The sequence below is a fragment of the Raphanus sativus genome, chromosome 4, assembly GCF_000801105.2.
Source record: "Raphanus sativus cultivar WK10039 chromosome 4, ASM80110v3, whole genome shotgun sequence".
NCBI classification, from domain to species: Eukaryota; Viridiplantae; Streptophyta; class Magnoliopsida; order Brassicales; family Brassicaceae; genus Raphanus; species Raphanus sativus.
Genome location: NC_079514.1, coordinates 184,004 through 198,742, shown reverse-complemented (window position 1 = coordinate 198,742; position 14,739 = coordinate 184,004). Strand labels below are relative to the sequence as shown.

General features: G+C 39.4%; 1 protein-coding gene across 5 annotated transcripts; it reads right to left on the bottom strand.

The window, feature by feature from the left end:
* Positions 1 to 3,158: 3,158 nt before the first annotated feature.
* LOC108830382 (ABC transporter D family member 1) lies at positions 3,159 to 13,270 on the bottom strand. 5 transcript variants are annotated; one of them, XM_018603985.2, is made up of 15 exons: positions 6,774 to 7,502; positions 6,506 to 6,661; positions 6,220 to 6,328; positions 5,998 to 6,088; positions 5,607 to 5,731; positions 5,370 to 5,519; positions 5,215 to 5,287; positions 4,955 to 5,135; positions 4,696 to 4,854; positions 4,433 to 4,579; positions 4,121 to 4,354; positions 3,816 to 3,979; positions 3,691 to 3,743; positions 3,525 to 3,603; positions 3,159 to 3,442 (listed from the first exon to the last, which is right to left on the bottom strand). In XM_018603985.2, the coding sequence occupies exons 5-15, from the start codon at positions 5,720 to 5,722 to the stop codon at positions 3,347 to 3,349; spliced, it is 1,452 nt and encodes a 483-aa protein (XP_018459487.1). In that variant the 5' UTR covers positions 5,723 to 5,731; positions 5,998 to 6,088; positions 6,220 to 6,328; positions 6,506 to 6,661; positions 6,774 to 7,502; the 3' UTR covers positions 3,159 to 3,346. The 5 variants fall into 5 exon arrangements, with proteins under 5 accessions (XP_018459487.1, XP_056864982.1, XP_056864981.1 ...); XM_057009002.1 differs by lacking the exons at positions 3,159 to 3,442; positions 3,525 to 3,603; positions 3,691 to 3,743; ... (6 more) ...; positions 5,370 to 5,519; positions 5,607 to 5,731 and adding exons at positions 12,330 to 12,490; positions 12,567 to 12,745; positions 12,890 to 12,947; positions 13,042 to 13,270 and having other exon boundaries at positions 5,996 to 6,088; positions 6,506 to 6,664; positions 6,774 to 6,866; positions 7,022 to 12,262; XM_057009001.1 differs by lacking the exons at positions 3,159 to 3,442; positions 3,525 to 3,603; positions 3,691 to 3,743; ... (6 more) ...; positions 5,370 to 5,519; positions 5,607 to 5,731 and adding exons at positions 12,330 to 12,490; positions 12,567 to 12,745; positions 12,890 to 12,947; positions 13,042 to 13,270 and having other exon boundaries at positions 5,996 to 6,088; positions 6,774 to 6,866; positions 7,022 to 12,262.
* Positions 13,271 to 14,739: the final 1,469 nt, after the last annotated feature.

Sequence of the window (14,739 nt, the reverse complement as noted above, 5' to 3'; positions counted from 1 at the left end):
TGAATATCGTTTTGTTTCAATAAGTTTTGGAATTGTACTTAATGAATTTAAATTGATTTGAAATGCAGTGGTAGAATATGTAAATAAAAAAAAATACAAAAAGGAAGTACCTAAAAAGAAATATCAAAACCCAAAAAATATATACCCGAAAGAAACGACCCGTACCTAAATGGATATATGAATGTATATGCCTAACTGATTTGGTAAACAAATAGAAAATATTTTTATGTGTTTGGCTAAATGAAGTTAAATATAAATTTCTTATTTACTAATATTTTTACAATATTAGTAATGATCAATATATGAATATCGATTTGTTTAGATAATTTTTGAAATTTAATTAATTAATTTAAATTGATAGTTAAATGCAATGGTAGAATCTTTAAATAAAAAACACAAAAGGAAGTACTAAAAAGAAATTTCAAAACCCAAAAAATCTATACCCGAAAGAAACGGCTCGTACCTAAATGGGTATCCGAATGTTTATGCCTAAATGATTTTGTAAAAAAATAAATATATGTTTGGCTAAAATAAGTGAAATATTTTTTTAATAGTAATTTTACATATTAATAATGATCAATATATGGAGACATCAATTTGTTTAGATAAGTTTGGAATTATAATTAATTAATTTAAATTGATTTTAAGTGTAGTGGTAAAATCTGTAAATAAAAAAATTATAAAAAGGAAATACCTAATTTTTTATAAATGCAATGACAAAAGGGAAATTGCATTGCATATACATAGCAAAACCAAAAAAAAAATTTATAACCATAAGAATTTCTTGGCTATGATATTCTTTGTATAATATGTATAAAGACAAAAACTACCCTTCATTCCACTATTTCATTTTCACTCTCACTCCATCGTTCATTTGTTCTTCTGAAACTCTTTTATTTCCCGAATTTATGTTGATCTTTATTCTCTTTCTTTTGTCTCATAATCATTTATAAGCTTTATGAAATTTTTGGAAAGTGATACTTCACATGCTGTGTAATCATCTGATCCAATAACTATGTTTGATCACGTTTCTTCATATATTTGTTTGGGTTTACAATTTTAATACTTAATATATATGGATTAAAAACAGAGGATACGTAAAAACTAATGGAGAAGATGAACAGTAAATGTTGTGTTGTACTATTCCATTTGATAAATATAGAATAGTACAACACAATGTACTATAACATCATCTCCACTCCTCCTCCTCCTCTTCCTTTTTTTCCTCTTCCTCTTACATCATCTCCACTCCTCCTCCTCCACGTGCACGCAACTCTCACGGAAGCTTTCCTTCGTGTCGTAACACATACATTTATGGTGACATTCTCAAGTTGTTATGTTAACTTTGACCCTCCCAATTGGTTAGACACTGTGGACATATTAAAAATAAAAGTTTATGTGGTTGTGTCGAGTATTCCATATTCAAACTATCATATTAACTTTGACCCTCCCAATTGGTTAAACTGTTCTAATTTTCTTCATAATCTCTATCCCCATATCATACGTCATATATTCCATACTATTTTAAATCACAGTATAGTATGATAAATTTTCTTTTCTCTTCTTTTGTAATTTATATCTCCTTCTCTGCCTCATAATTCTTCTTACTCACTACTTGATCAGTTACACTGTTTTGTTCACTAACACTGTTGTCACTCATCATCTCTATCTCTAAAGAAACTTTAAAGAATTTCATATATACAAATTTTGTGGGTGTGTCGAGTATTCCATACCATAATATGTATAGGATAGTCACATAATGGATAAAAGTTTGGGTTTAGGGTTTAGGGTTTAAGATTAGGGTTTGGGTTTAGGGTATATGGTTTGGGTTTAGGGTATATGGTTTGGGTTTAGGGTTCATAGTTTGGATTTAGGGTTTATAGTTTAGGCTTTGGGTTTAGGGTATATGATTTGGGTTTAGAATTTTATATTTGGGTTTAGGGTATATGAATTTGTGTTTGTTTATTTGTCTTTACCTATACTATATGATTTGGGTTTAGGTTTAGGGTTTCTCTCTCTCTCTCTCTCTCAATTTATTATATTATACTCTATTTTAAATTACAGTATAGTATGATACGTTTCTTTTTCTCTTCTTTTGCACTTTGTATCTCCTTCTCTGCCTTCTGATTCTTCTTACTCACTACTTGATCAGTTACATTATTTTGTTTTCCAACTCCATCGCCACTCATCAGCTCTCTCTCTAAAGAAATTTTAGGGAATTTCATATATACAAAGTTTGTGGGTGTGTCGAGTTTTCCATACCATAATTTGTATAACATAGTCATGTAATGGATAATAGTTTGAGTTTAGGGTTTAAGGTTTAGGATTAGGGTTTGGGTTTAGGATACATGGTTTGGGTATATGATTTGGGTTTAGGGTTTTGGTTTGGGTTTAGTGTTCAGAATTTGGGTTTAGGGTTTATGGTTTAGTGTTTGGGTTTAGGGTATATGGTTTGGATTTAGGGTTTATATTTGGATTTAAGATTTAGGATTTGGGTTTTGGGTTTAAAGTATATGGTTTGGGTTTAGGATTTAGGTTTAGGTTTAAGATTTAGGATTTGTGTTTAGGATTTATGGTTTATATTTATGTTTGGAATAATCTATTCTATATCTATGTTATATATAGAATAGTATATAGTTCGAGCGTTTGATAATATTTTTCCATGTATGGCTATATTCTTAATTTCATAATCTTTCGACTATACTATATGTATATAGTATAGTATTACAAATTCAGTTTTAGAGCTTCAAAATCAAACGCACGCGCCTAAAAGGAGAGTTTGGTCAAGATTGTGTGCTAATTGTCCCATCCATCGTTTGCAACTGTAGAATGGCTATATGCTTGGGTTTTTCCTCCTTTATGTACATCTCACAAATTCCCCCATGACAAAAAATGAATGATCCAATTACAATAAGAATGTTATAACTTATATATCAACATGTTATATAAAATATAAAAGCTATATGGTAAAAGTTATGTATCTATATTATTACATGTTGATAAAAAAAATTCCGAAAACATAAATCCGGGCGGACGCGCGGATCAAAAGCTAGTTTAATATATTTATTCGAATAGTCACAATCTTTTGAGTTAATTGCATTAATGAAAAAATACAAACAAATAAGAGACACAACCTTTAATAAAAAAAAATACCATAATGAACAAACACAATTTTTATCGAGGAAGAGATACAACCTTTTATAAAAAGACATCTTAATGAACAAACACAACTTTTAACAATAATTGTGATCCCTGTAAAAACACACAACCTTTGCAATTAAATGGGATTCCTATTATTAGTAGACTAGTGTATATAGAACCTTCTCTTAAGTGTCTTGGTGAGTTTTTACTCTGTCGTCTGTTCGATAGAACGTAGCTCCCAGTTTCCTTCTCCATCAATCAGCCTTAGCTCCAATGAGTGGAACGGTATCAATGCCGGACGCTGAGGTTTTTTGAGATTTTTGGTAAGAACTCTTATTTGATGTTTCATAATAATGAATGAATGCGAAAAACAAAAAGCTTACCTGTGATGAGGTTATGAAAGTAACTCCCATGTCTTTCGCAACCCTGTAGAGCTGTTCCTCAACATCAACACTCGTCGCGCTGCAAATCCAAAAGAGTATATCATTAAACAAAAAAGGGAAAAGAAGATTGCAAAACTACAGGAGGAGAAAGACTTGATCATTTTACTTGGTGCATTCATCTAGGATTCCAAACTTCGGTCTGTGAAAAAATAAACGTGCCTACAATACACAAACCAGAAACAAGGCAAGATTATTCACGTGAATCATACAACTATTATAAGAGAATTTTACCATGCCAAGCCTCTGTTGCTCTCCAAGAGATAATATGTCTTCCCAGTTGGTTGTAGCATCCCAACCACTTCCATCTCTTTCCAAAAGATACACTAACCGAACATTCTCTAGGATGGTTTTCAGATGAGCGTCCAGAACGCTTCCAGCTTCAGTTGAACTTTCTCCTGTTACTCACGAACAAATATACTAGTATGAGAGAGAGAAGATCATCAAATAAATTCTACTTCAGTTCTTCAATTTGTGTGTGGAGAGGATTGATTTCAGAATTAAAGCCACCTTTGGTAGAAAATGAATTTTTTACTTACCATTGGTGTACAACTTTGCTGCCCTTTTCTCTGCTTCGTCTTTAGATAGAGGGTATATAATCTGATCTCTCAGCGTCCCTAAGCATGTATATGGTCGCTGCGGCACAAAAAATATGCCATTCCCTGACCCAAGTTCTTTGATATCCAATGATGGTTTGGCAAGTCTTCCACATACAGTTGGCCATATATCTCTAAACACTCTAAATACTGAAGTCTTTCCACTACCATTTGGTCCTGAAAATATTTTGCTTCCGTAAGCTCTAGGTTCATGCAAAAAAAAAAAAAATCAACGACGAATAATAATTCACCAACCTGTGACGAGCAGGCTTTTCCCTGCAACTATTTCGCATGACAACTGGCTAGCCATTAACTTCTGCGCAGGGGTAATGATATCCACCTCTGAAAAGGATATTCGATCTTGAGAATCCAAGCGCCTTGTGCGATTTTCTGAGTTAACACCTGAATATAGTTGGACAAAAACGAATATGATCAACCCAAAAGTAAATACATTCTCTACAACATATGTCTAAGCCCAATAATTCCCAAGCATATGAGACTTTATAGCGTGAGCGTACCTGACTGAGAAGCATCCAAAAACTCATCGAGCTCGAAAATTCTGTTAATACCACCAGAGAGCTCAAGGAACTTCTTGTGTAGTTCAAGAATATCACCAAACGCCATAAAGCTTTGAGACACGACAGAAGCTAGATACCGCAATGCATGTGCCAATTCACCTGGTATCAAGACATCATTTCATGCAAGAAAGCGTGTTATATAGAGAGAACTTGCAAACTTATTTGGCTCATGTCAGAAAGTGTGACAAATCTTCTTCACCTTGAGTGGAGACAAGTGCTCTATCTCCCTTGTGTTCTAAAGCATACAACAAACTCAATCCCCAAGTCACATTATTGGGAAGTTGCTTTGTCACGAAATCATCAAGTATGCCATACACCCATTTCTTCTTCAAGAGCATGAGAGAGTGGTCCAGTAGTGCCCTGAATTTTGTGTCAACCATCTGTTCCATGAAAAATAAAAACAGGTAAATAGCTAGCCCAGAACCCAACAGTTATAGCAAAGGAACTTAAGACACTTACAGCTTTTTCTCGAGCTCCGCCTCCAAAGAAGGCAATGGATTCAGCATGAGTGTTCAGTCTCTCGTGCATAAACCTACATAAGCAGGAAGAAGTTGGTCCAGATACTCTTTATAACGCAATCATCTGAAAAATTGGAGAAACGTAAAAAGAGTTACCTAAACTTCCCCTCAAGCTGCTGTTCTTCACCGGCTAGATCACCAAAATCGGGAGCAAAACGTCTCAGGAAACCCAGACCAAGTAACATATATGTGTAAAGTATGGCAACTCCCCTTTGACCAGTCAATAGCTTCATCCTCCAGGTGAACCTTCAATTTGTTTTTTTGTTTGTTTGAAACTCAAACCAAGGACCATGAAACAGATATCAGGAAAACAATCCAACAAAATGTACTTACCACAGAATATCAACCGATGGCTTAACCATTCCAGTAAGAAGTCCAGACAAGTCAGTGGTTAACTTTTCCAGGTCACGAGTGAGTCTCTGGTCTGCGTCAATAGTATTGCCTGACATGTGGAAAACCTGCATAGATATGAACCCAACGAGATCTTTATTGTCTCTAAATTTGCGATGTCAATTTACAAGAAAAGGAACAAACACAAAGCAATATCCATTTCAAACTGGTGTGGATCAGCATACTTTTTACATAAGTGCAAATAACACATCATGCTTTCTTTTAGCCTTTAGGTCAAGTTGCACTGTTTAACTCAAGTTCATCGTCATAATTCAAAATGCATGAATGGGGTATGCTAGCATAGTATTTTTGAGCATCATAGATCTGAATTGACCTTGTAAAACGCATTGTTTCTCAAGTAATTCCGTAGCAGATGTTGAGTCAAACGAATCCTCCACCCTAAAGCTAGCCTCTGCCTTAGATGCCTGAAAACAATGTTTGGAACCACATCAGCAAGGGGTTCCTTAAATGTAACTGATAGTCTAACAAAAACTCCAAAATACATAAAAATAAAGAACATAACGAAGTTTTAAACTTGCATAAAAAGGAAATTTACTTTAATGAAGGAGCGATGACAGCAGATGCACTACTTTGGATAACACTCAAACCAATCAAACGAACAAATGCGGCTTTATCTTGCTCCAAGACATACTTCACAGTGGTCCCTGCGAAAATCACATGTGGTTGTCAGAAAAGTAGCCCTATCAATAAAACTAATCAGGTAACAGAACAGAGTATATCATTCAAAGAGGTTATTCGGTCAGAGAACATGAATCATAAAACAAAAGCATAAATCAACAACACGAATCAAGATAAGGAAAGTATAGAGAGGAAATGCATACAACAGTGGCGAGTAGTGCGAGAAGATCCTTGGCGCCCATTTTTCCCATCTGAGACAAGAGAATAGCAGTGAGAACCTGAAGAGACTTCAACCCTCCTTCTTTCTTCTTTGCATTCTTATTGTTTCCTGTCCGCTTTTCCAATGCTTCACCACCACTCTGCTGGAACAGCTTGCGTCAGTAACAATAAATAACCCAGTCTAGAACTCACCAAGAACTTAAGATAAGGGAAATCTAGGCCTAAAAAGTGATCACAAGGAAGAAGGATCACCTCGAAGGAGCAAGATTCAATGATAATGGTGGAAATGCTTGAGAGCGTAAGAGAGATAAGAGGATAAGATAACTTTGAATTTCTGATTTTCTTCTGCAAAATGCAGTCACACAATACACAAAGGGCTCTCAGTAACGGTCATAAGACTCATTAGCTGTAAAGCGAAAAAAGCAAAAGCATATAGGAAAAACCCTAAGTTTGTTTAAACCGAAATGACAAAAGCGAAATTGATAAATGATAGATTGAACCGGTTTGCTTGTGACTCTGTCACACTACTCCCCGTTTCAGAAGAATCCTTGTCCTCAAGGATCAAAGTGAGGATACTTGGTGATGAAGTCTTTGTAGAACTCCCAAGTTGCTTGATCGGGTGAGTACCCTTTCCATTGCACAAATACCTTAGTGACAGCAGTGTTGTGATGCTTAACCACCTTTTTCTCCAGAATGCAATCAGATTCCTTAGCAGTGCCCAAATCCTGGTAGTATTGAGGGAGGACAGGAGCGGTGTCAGGAGGATTAGGACACAACTTAAGCTGGCTAACATGGAAGGTGTCATGTATAGCTGCTTCAGGAGGGAGAGCCAACTTGTAGGCGACAGAACCGATCCTCTCTAGCACACGGAAGGGACCGTAGAAACGCGGTGAGAGCTTGTGAGGGATCTGTATGTTCTTCAAGGAGTGCTGGCGATATGGTTGTAGCTTTAGGTAGACATAAGCGCCAGTTTGAAACTCCATGTGAGAACGATGAGCATCAGCATACTGCTTCATCCTGTTCTGTGCCCTGAGTAGGTGGAACTTGAGCATGTTGATAACCTCCTCACGCTTCTGCATACTACGATCGACGACAGCGATGAGCTTTCACCAGGGAGATAAGGTAGATGCGTAGGAGGAGGTTGACCGAAGGCCACTTCATATGGGGTGCATTTGATAGAGGAGTGATAGGTGGTGTTATACCACCATTCTGCTAGTGGAAGCCACTTACACCAAGTCTTTGGCGCCTCAGATGTCATGCACCTCAAATATGTTTCAAGGGTTTTGTTGGTGGCTTCGGTCTGACCGTCGGTTTGAGGATGGTAGGCTGAAGAATGCTTCAGTTCCATGCCCTGAACTCTCAACATTTCTTGCCAAACATCACTCAGAAAGGTTGGATCGCGGTCACTGATAATGTCTTGAGGCATTCCATGCAGCTTGAAGACATTATCCAGATAAGCTTGCGCGGCCTCTATAGCAGTATAAGGGTGTGAGAGAGGTATAAAGTACGCGTTCTTCCTTAATCTGTCCACCACAACCATGATGCAGTGCTTACCGGCTGAAGGAGGCAGACCTTCAATAAAATCCATGCTAATCGATTCCCAAACGCCATTAGGAACAGGCAACGGACTGAGCAAACCCGGGTTAGCAGCTAGATCACTCTTATTGCGCTGACAGACAGAGCAGTTCCTCACATAATTCTGCACTTCCACATACATACGAGGCCAGAAGAACAGAGAGCGAATCCGCTGGAGAGTGGAGTCCTTACCAGAGTGACCTCCTACTGCAGAATCGTGCAGCCAGTTCAATATGTGAAGCTTCACCCCTTCATCATTACCAACAACCAACTTGCCCTTTCGTCTGAGTTCGTTGTTTGTGTAAGTGAATGCAGGGTGGGACGCTTTGTTGGCTTTCAACTCTGAAATGATCCGCGTGAGAGTAGGATCCGTCTCCCAAAGACGTTTGACAGAGTCGTAGAAGCCTGCGCGGGATTGAGACAGCATGATATGGAGCAGCTGAGAGCAAGGAACCCGCGATAAAGCATCGGCTACTATGTTTTCTTTGCCCTTTTTGTACTGTATCTCAAATGTGTAACCCATAAACTTCGACACCCAAAGATGTTGGAAAGGCGTTGTCATCTTCGGCTCCATAAGAAACTGAAGACTCCTCTGGTCAGTTCTTATGATGAATGGCTTGTGTGCCAAGTAAGCGCTCCAGGTTTGAACAGTGTGTACGACAGAGAGCAGCTCCTCGTAAACTGACAGTGCTTGATGACGAGGGCCAAGTGATCTGCTGATGTAACAGATCGAATGGTTGTCCTGCATTAGCACAGCGCCAATTCCGGTGTTGGAGGCGTCAGTCTCAACGACGAAGGGTTTGTTAAAATCTGGTAGCGCTAAGACGGGTGTTGTGGAGAGAGCCTTCTTAAGCGCTTCAAAAGCAGAGGAGGCTGCAAGACCCCAGGAGAAGCTATCGATCCTCAGCAGAGATGTCAGAGGCTTGGCAATGATACTGTAACCCATGACAAATCGCCTGTAGTAGTTAGCAAGACCGAGGAAGCTTCGGAGTAGCTTCTGCGTTTTAGGAGTAGGCCACTCAACGATAGAGCGTAGCTTAGCAGGATCAGTACTCACGCCGTTTGCAGAGATGAAATGGCCTAAGTACTCGATCACTGTGGCTCCAAAAGTACACTTTGAGGGTTTGAGGTACAATTGAGCTTGCTGGAGGAGCTGAAAAACTTCCCTGAGGTGCCTCAGATGATCCTCCCAAGTAGAGCTATAGACAAGGATGTCATCGAAAAACACAAGAAGGAACTTGCGGAGCACTCCTTCGAAGATGTGATTCATGAGGCTCTGGAAAGTGCACGGGGCGTTGGTTAGGCCAAATGGCATAACCAGATACTCGTAATGACCCGCGTGAGTCTTAAACGCAGTCTTGTAGACATCATCAGGTGACATACGCAGTTGGTGAAACCCAGAGCGCAAGTCCAGCTTTGAGAAGTATTTGGCATGACCCAACTCATCAAGTAAGTCCTCAAGCAAAGGAATTGGGTACTTATCCTTGATGGTTTGCTTGTTGAGACCCCTGAAATCAACACAGAGACGCCAAGTGCCATCCTTTTTCTTTACTAAAACGACTGGAGAAGCGTAGGGGCTTGTACTAGCTTGAATGATCCCGTCGTCTAGCATTGAACGCATTGTCTTGTCGATTTCATCTTTCTGCAAGGATGAGTAGCGATAGGGGCGCAGGTTTACTGGATTAGCTCCTTTCTCCAAAGGGATGCGGTGGTCGAATCCTTCTCTGAATGGTGGGAGTGAGGAGGGCTCCTCAAGCAACACACTGAAGTCTTCCAAAAGAGTCTGCAGAGCAGGATCAGTCGCCATGTCGGTACCGCTAGTGGAGATGTGAGAGAGAAGAGCTTCAGGTTGCAGAGTTGAAGGCTCTTCCTCTGGCAACTCAACCACTCGTATCATAGCGATTTGAGGCTCTTGGAGCATCAGTTTATTGAAGCTGCTACACTTGATCACCTTGCAACCAGTCTTGGTGATACCTCGAAGAACGTTCTTCACACCGTTAAGCGTGAACTCCATGCGAGGGTTCAAGAAATCCCAAAGGATGGGACCAAGAGTTGAGAGCCATTGTACTCCCAATACAAGGTCACAACACTCTAGTGGGAGAGTTCGAATCTCAAAGGAGTATTCGTAGCCCTGGACTCGCCACTTGAAGTCGCTGCACTTGCAGCGTGATATCATCGAGCTACCACTAGCAGCAGTCACTGCCATCGGCTTGGTTTGTTCAAACAGGCAACCCAACTCATTTGCGACGTTGAGATCAAGGAATTTATGGGTGCTTCTGTTGTCGATGAGAATATACAGCTTTCGCTTGCCACAGTAGCCGATAACTCTCATGCAATTGAAAGTTGAGGAGCCGTTGAGGGCGTTGACGGAGATGACAGGGGTGTTCTCCACCTTCTCATCAGTATCAACAGGCGTTGGAGTGTCAGGTTCATCCTCTGTTTCAGAGAAAGAGAAGCCGTCGTCATCTTCGCTCTCCATAACGAAGATTTGAGAGCGCTTGTGCTTCTGACTGTGACTTGGTGTGTATACCTCATCACAGAACATACACAGCCCTTTTGCTCGACGTTCCTGCATCTTCTGGTAAGAATATTTGCGTGGAGGTTTATCGGTGTTGTTGGGAAAGGTTATGGCTTTAGGGGTGGGTTTTTGAGTGGTTGGGGAAGGGAGAAGGGGGGTTGTGTTTGGGGGTTTTTGGTGGTAGGGTTGAGAGGATTTTTGGTATGGATTAAAGGGAGCTTTGGTGGGTGGTTTCACAGGGGTGTGGAGGAGGGAAGATTCTTGGAGCATGGCGATTCGAGCAGCTCCAGCAACCGTTGTAAACTCAAACTGTCGAGCGTGAAGAGACAGGTGAGTGTTCAGGTTTGCTAGAAAGACGCTGATAGCGTGAGCTTCAGGGAGGGTTATACGCTGTCTAGCAGACTCGAACTTTTCCAAGTACTCAGCTACCGAGTCAGAGCCTTGCTTTAACGCTACCAGTTCCGCCAGAGGGTCATCGTAGAGCTTGCAGAACCTACCGGAAATGGCCACCACGTACTCCGTCCACAGTGGATACAAGCCGTAACGGGAGCTCATATAGTTGTTGTGCCACTGTGTTGCCTTCCCGGTGAAATACAGAGCAGCTAATCGGACTCGGAGTTCCGGCGGTGTGCCGTCGATGTCAAAGAACTGCTCGCATTTAGCGATCCAATCTCGGAGTTGAGAGCCATCGAAAGATGGGAACCCAAGCTTCGAAAGAAGAGATGCTAAGGGGTGTCGGGGTGAAGGGCGACCGCCGTCGTATCTGTCGAGGTAACCGGTTAGGTCAGGTGGGTCTGGGGGTCGATTATGGGAGGGGTTTGAGGGTGTGGGAGGGTTTGAGGAGCTAGGGTCCATGGGGGTTTTTCCGACGGCTTGCAAGGGAGGGAGGGAGTTGAACATCACTGCTTCGAGACGATCGAACAGAGGGTTGATGGAGTCCGATTGGTTCTTCACTTCCGACTCTAGGAGGTCATGAAGAGACCGGATCTCATCGACCTGTTCGGTCAAGGAACGTTCTTGCAGGCGCGTTTCTACCATCGTTTCAGCTCTGAGAATCGAGAGAGCTCTGATACCAATGGAACAGCTTGCGTCAGTAACGATAAATAACCCAGTCTAGAACTCACCAAGAGCTTAAGATAGGGGAAATCTAGGCCTAGAAAGTGATCACAAGGAAGAAGGATCATCTCGCAGGAGCAAGATTCAATGATAATGGTGGAAATGCTTGAGAGTGTAAGAGAAATAAGAGGATAAGATAACTTTGAATTTGTAATTTTCTTCTGCAAAATGCAGTCACACAATACATAAAAGGCTCTCGGTAACGGTCATAAGACTCATTAGCTGTAAAGCGAAAAAAGCAAAAGCATATAGGACAAAGCCTAAGTTTGTTTAAACCGAAATGACAAAAGTGAAATTGATAAATGATAGATTGAACCGGTTTGCTTGTGACTCTGTCACATCTGCCCACGCCCACGAGAAGAATCAAACGTCTCTTTTTTTGAGTCATAACCAAGAACCTACCAAAGTTCCACTTCAACCACAATGGTATCATCCACTAAATATCCACAAGTGTGATCATGGAGCTCGTTGAGATTCATGAATGACTCAAACCCCCTACATTTTGCTTTTACATTGAATTCATGCTGGGTCTCTGCAACCGTACAAAAAGAAAGAAATTACGAGCTCATTCAAAAGAAAAAAAATAAACAAATAAATACCTCTTCTGATGGAATATTTGCGGTTGGGTGTATTCACTACAGCCAGGCTGAAGTGTGAATATATGGACCACCCGGAAGGCAAATCCTGAGCGTCAGCAACCTCCAAGTACATGGACAAACAGCCTTTGACATTCCGCCCTATTGGAAAAATCAGTATTCTCCTGGGCAAAGCAAACATCAGTAAACCCAAAACCAATTGCAAAGTAAGCAAACAAGAATATTGAATAAGGTATTTACCATTTATAACCTCCAGCTTCAAACACATCAGAGTAAATCTTTCTGAGAACGAGATTGCCGAAACGGGGGATAGTCCACGTGAATTTCAGAGTGGGAATCTCCAAGACTTTACCTTCCATGGGAAGAGGTCCCTCGACCACATCAGAATGCGGAAGAACGAGTATCTCCTCTTCCACTTCCTGTAAACAATCGTAACAATGAGAGTCAGGCGTCTGACTCATATAACCCCTAATTTCATGATCAGAACATAAAACTAGAAAAGTAGTTTCTCGATGAGAAACACAGAATGAAAAAGAAAACTCCAAGGAAAAGAAAAATATTACATCCAGCGATGGATCTTGAGCCGAAGTCTCCGAATCGGAAGGAAGCTCTTTCACCGGGCTGAGAATCAATGGCGGACAAATAAGATGAACAAGCCGCCCCAAAAAAATCAAGTAATGAACAATGAATGAGAGAGAGAGAGAGATAGAGAAACCTGCGAATCTCTTGAAGGTCAGAAGATTCTTCATGGGGATGATCGTCCATTGTGAGAAACTGGTGTAGTTGAAACTTGAGAGAAGAAGATGATTTGCGATTTTCAATTATCAGATGGAAAGGCTATAGATAGACAGAAACAAAAACCCCCAAAACTATTGTTTGTGTCAATCAGACCCAGAGAATTCGATTTAGAGCGATACTGGTTCAATTGATTGCAAATTGCAATTCCGGTTCACTCATGTCTTCTTCATTTCTTTTCTTTTTTTTCCTACGGCTGTTTCTTTTAAATGACATACTCGAAAAGTATGAGGTGTGGATTATTCTCTATACTAAAGCTCAAGTCTTACCAACAAAATTCTGACAAAGTGAAAAATTAAAAAAAAAATAAACAATTGACAAGTAGAAAAGCTTAATAAATCAATAAAAATACAATTATTTTTTTCTCTGCAACTCTTAATTTTGGGTAGTCTAAGGCCTTGATTGGTAGAGCATTAGCATTAACATTATGTTCCACATTATCCAATCAACATTGGTTAGAAAAACGTTTAGAAAAAATATTTAATAAATGCTAATGCTCCCCAAATGCTCTTTAGCAAATGCTCTTATATGAAGCTTTTGGAAGAGTATTTCCATTTACAATTTATAAATTTAAGACTATGGGGATTGGTATTTAGAAGTGGAGTGAACTAGAGAAAAAAATCATATAAATCATATCAAACTTTGAAATACCCCAGTTTGATTGTAAATCATATTAACATTATTTTATATCCAAATAAAAAAATTAAAACTTTAGAAAAAAGGAAAATAGCTTAAGAAAAAAAAAAGTTAACTTAAAGCTGTACTCTGTCTGCTGCTTCTTCTAAAGCAGAGGCTTGCTCTTAATCCCTAAAAATAGAGATTATGGGGTTTCAAACTGAGGTTCGAGTAACACAGAGGCTTGTTCAAACAGAGGTTCTAGTTGTTTCATCTAACTTGTTACGCAGTCCATGGACTCTTCTTCTATTATCGCTTACGCTTACAGGAGTACAAAGGTTTGTCAAATTGAGTCTCTGATTATATATTTCCAAATCATATTTCGATTTCTCCTTCTCCAAACCAAATCAAACCATGTTCATCCGTGATCTGAATCAAAATAGATTTTGTACTTTTTAGAAATATTATCAAACAACGAGGAGAGAAAAAAGATGGAGAAGACAAAACATAACTAGAATTTGCTTGGACATGGTGTTCCTAAACACTAAACCTTAAATCATTAGGTAAATCATAAACCTTTGGATAAACTCTAAACTTTTAGAATAATTTTTTATATAAGAGTTTAGGATTTACCCAAAAATTTAGCGTCTAGTATTTTGGGTTTAGTGTTTTAGAGATTGAGAACAAGCTTATGTGTTGGAGAAACAGCGGTCAGACTAAGGCATTAAATTGGCATCTTTTTTTTTCTTAAGCTTTTTTTTTTAAGTTTTAATCTTTTTTTAACTAATTTTATTGACAGTTTGATTAGTGTGTAAAAGTGGGGTGAATTAAAGAGATTTAGGTGTATCAGGATTTATTAAGATTTCTGGCGACTGATTCCACCTCTGGTGGCCTTGGGAGAAGAGAAACAGAGACCCATGATGCTCGTTGAGCTTTGGTTTTCGGGTCCCTAATGGAGAATAATAATCTATAACTTTTACTTTCACCTAATCCCTTGAGGCTT

What these genes read in the sequence shown, in the direction of transcription:
- LOC108830382 (XM_057009000.1), bottom strand. Translation starts at nt 11,652, where the DNA reads ATGGTAGAAACGCGCCTGCAAGAACGTTCCTTGACCGAACAGGTCGAT.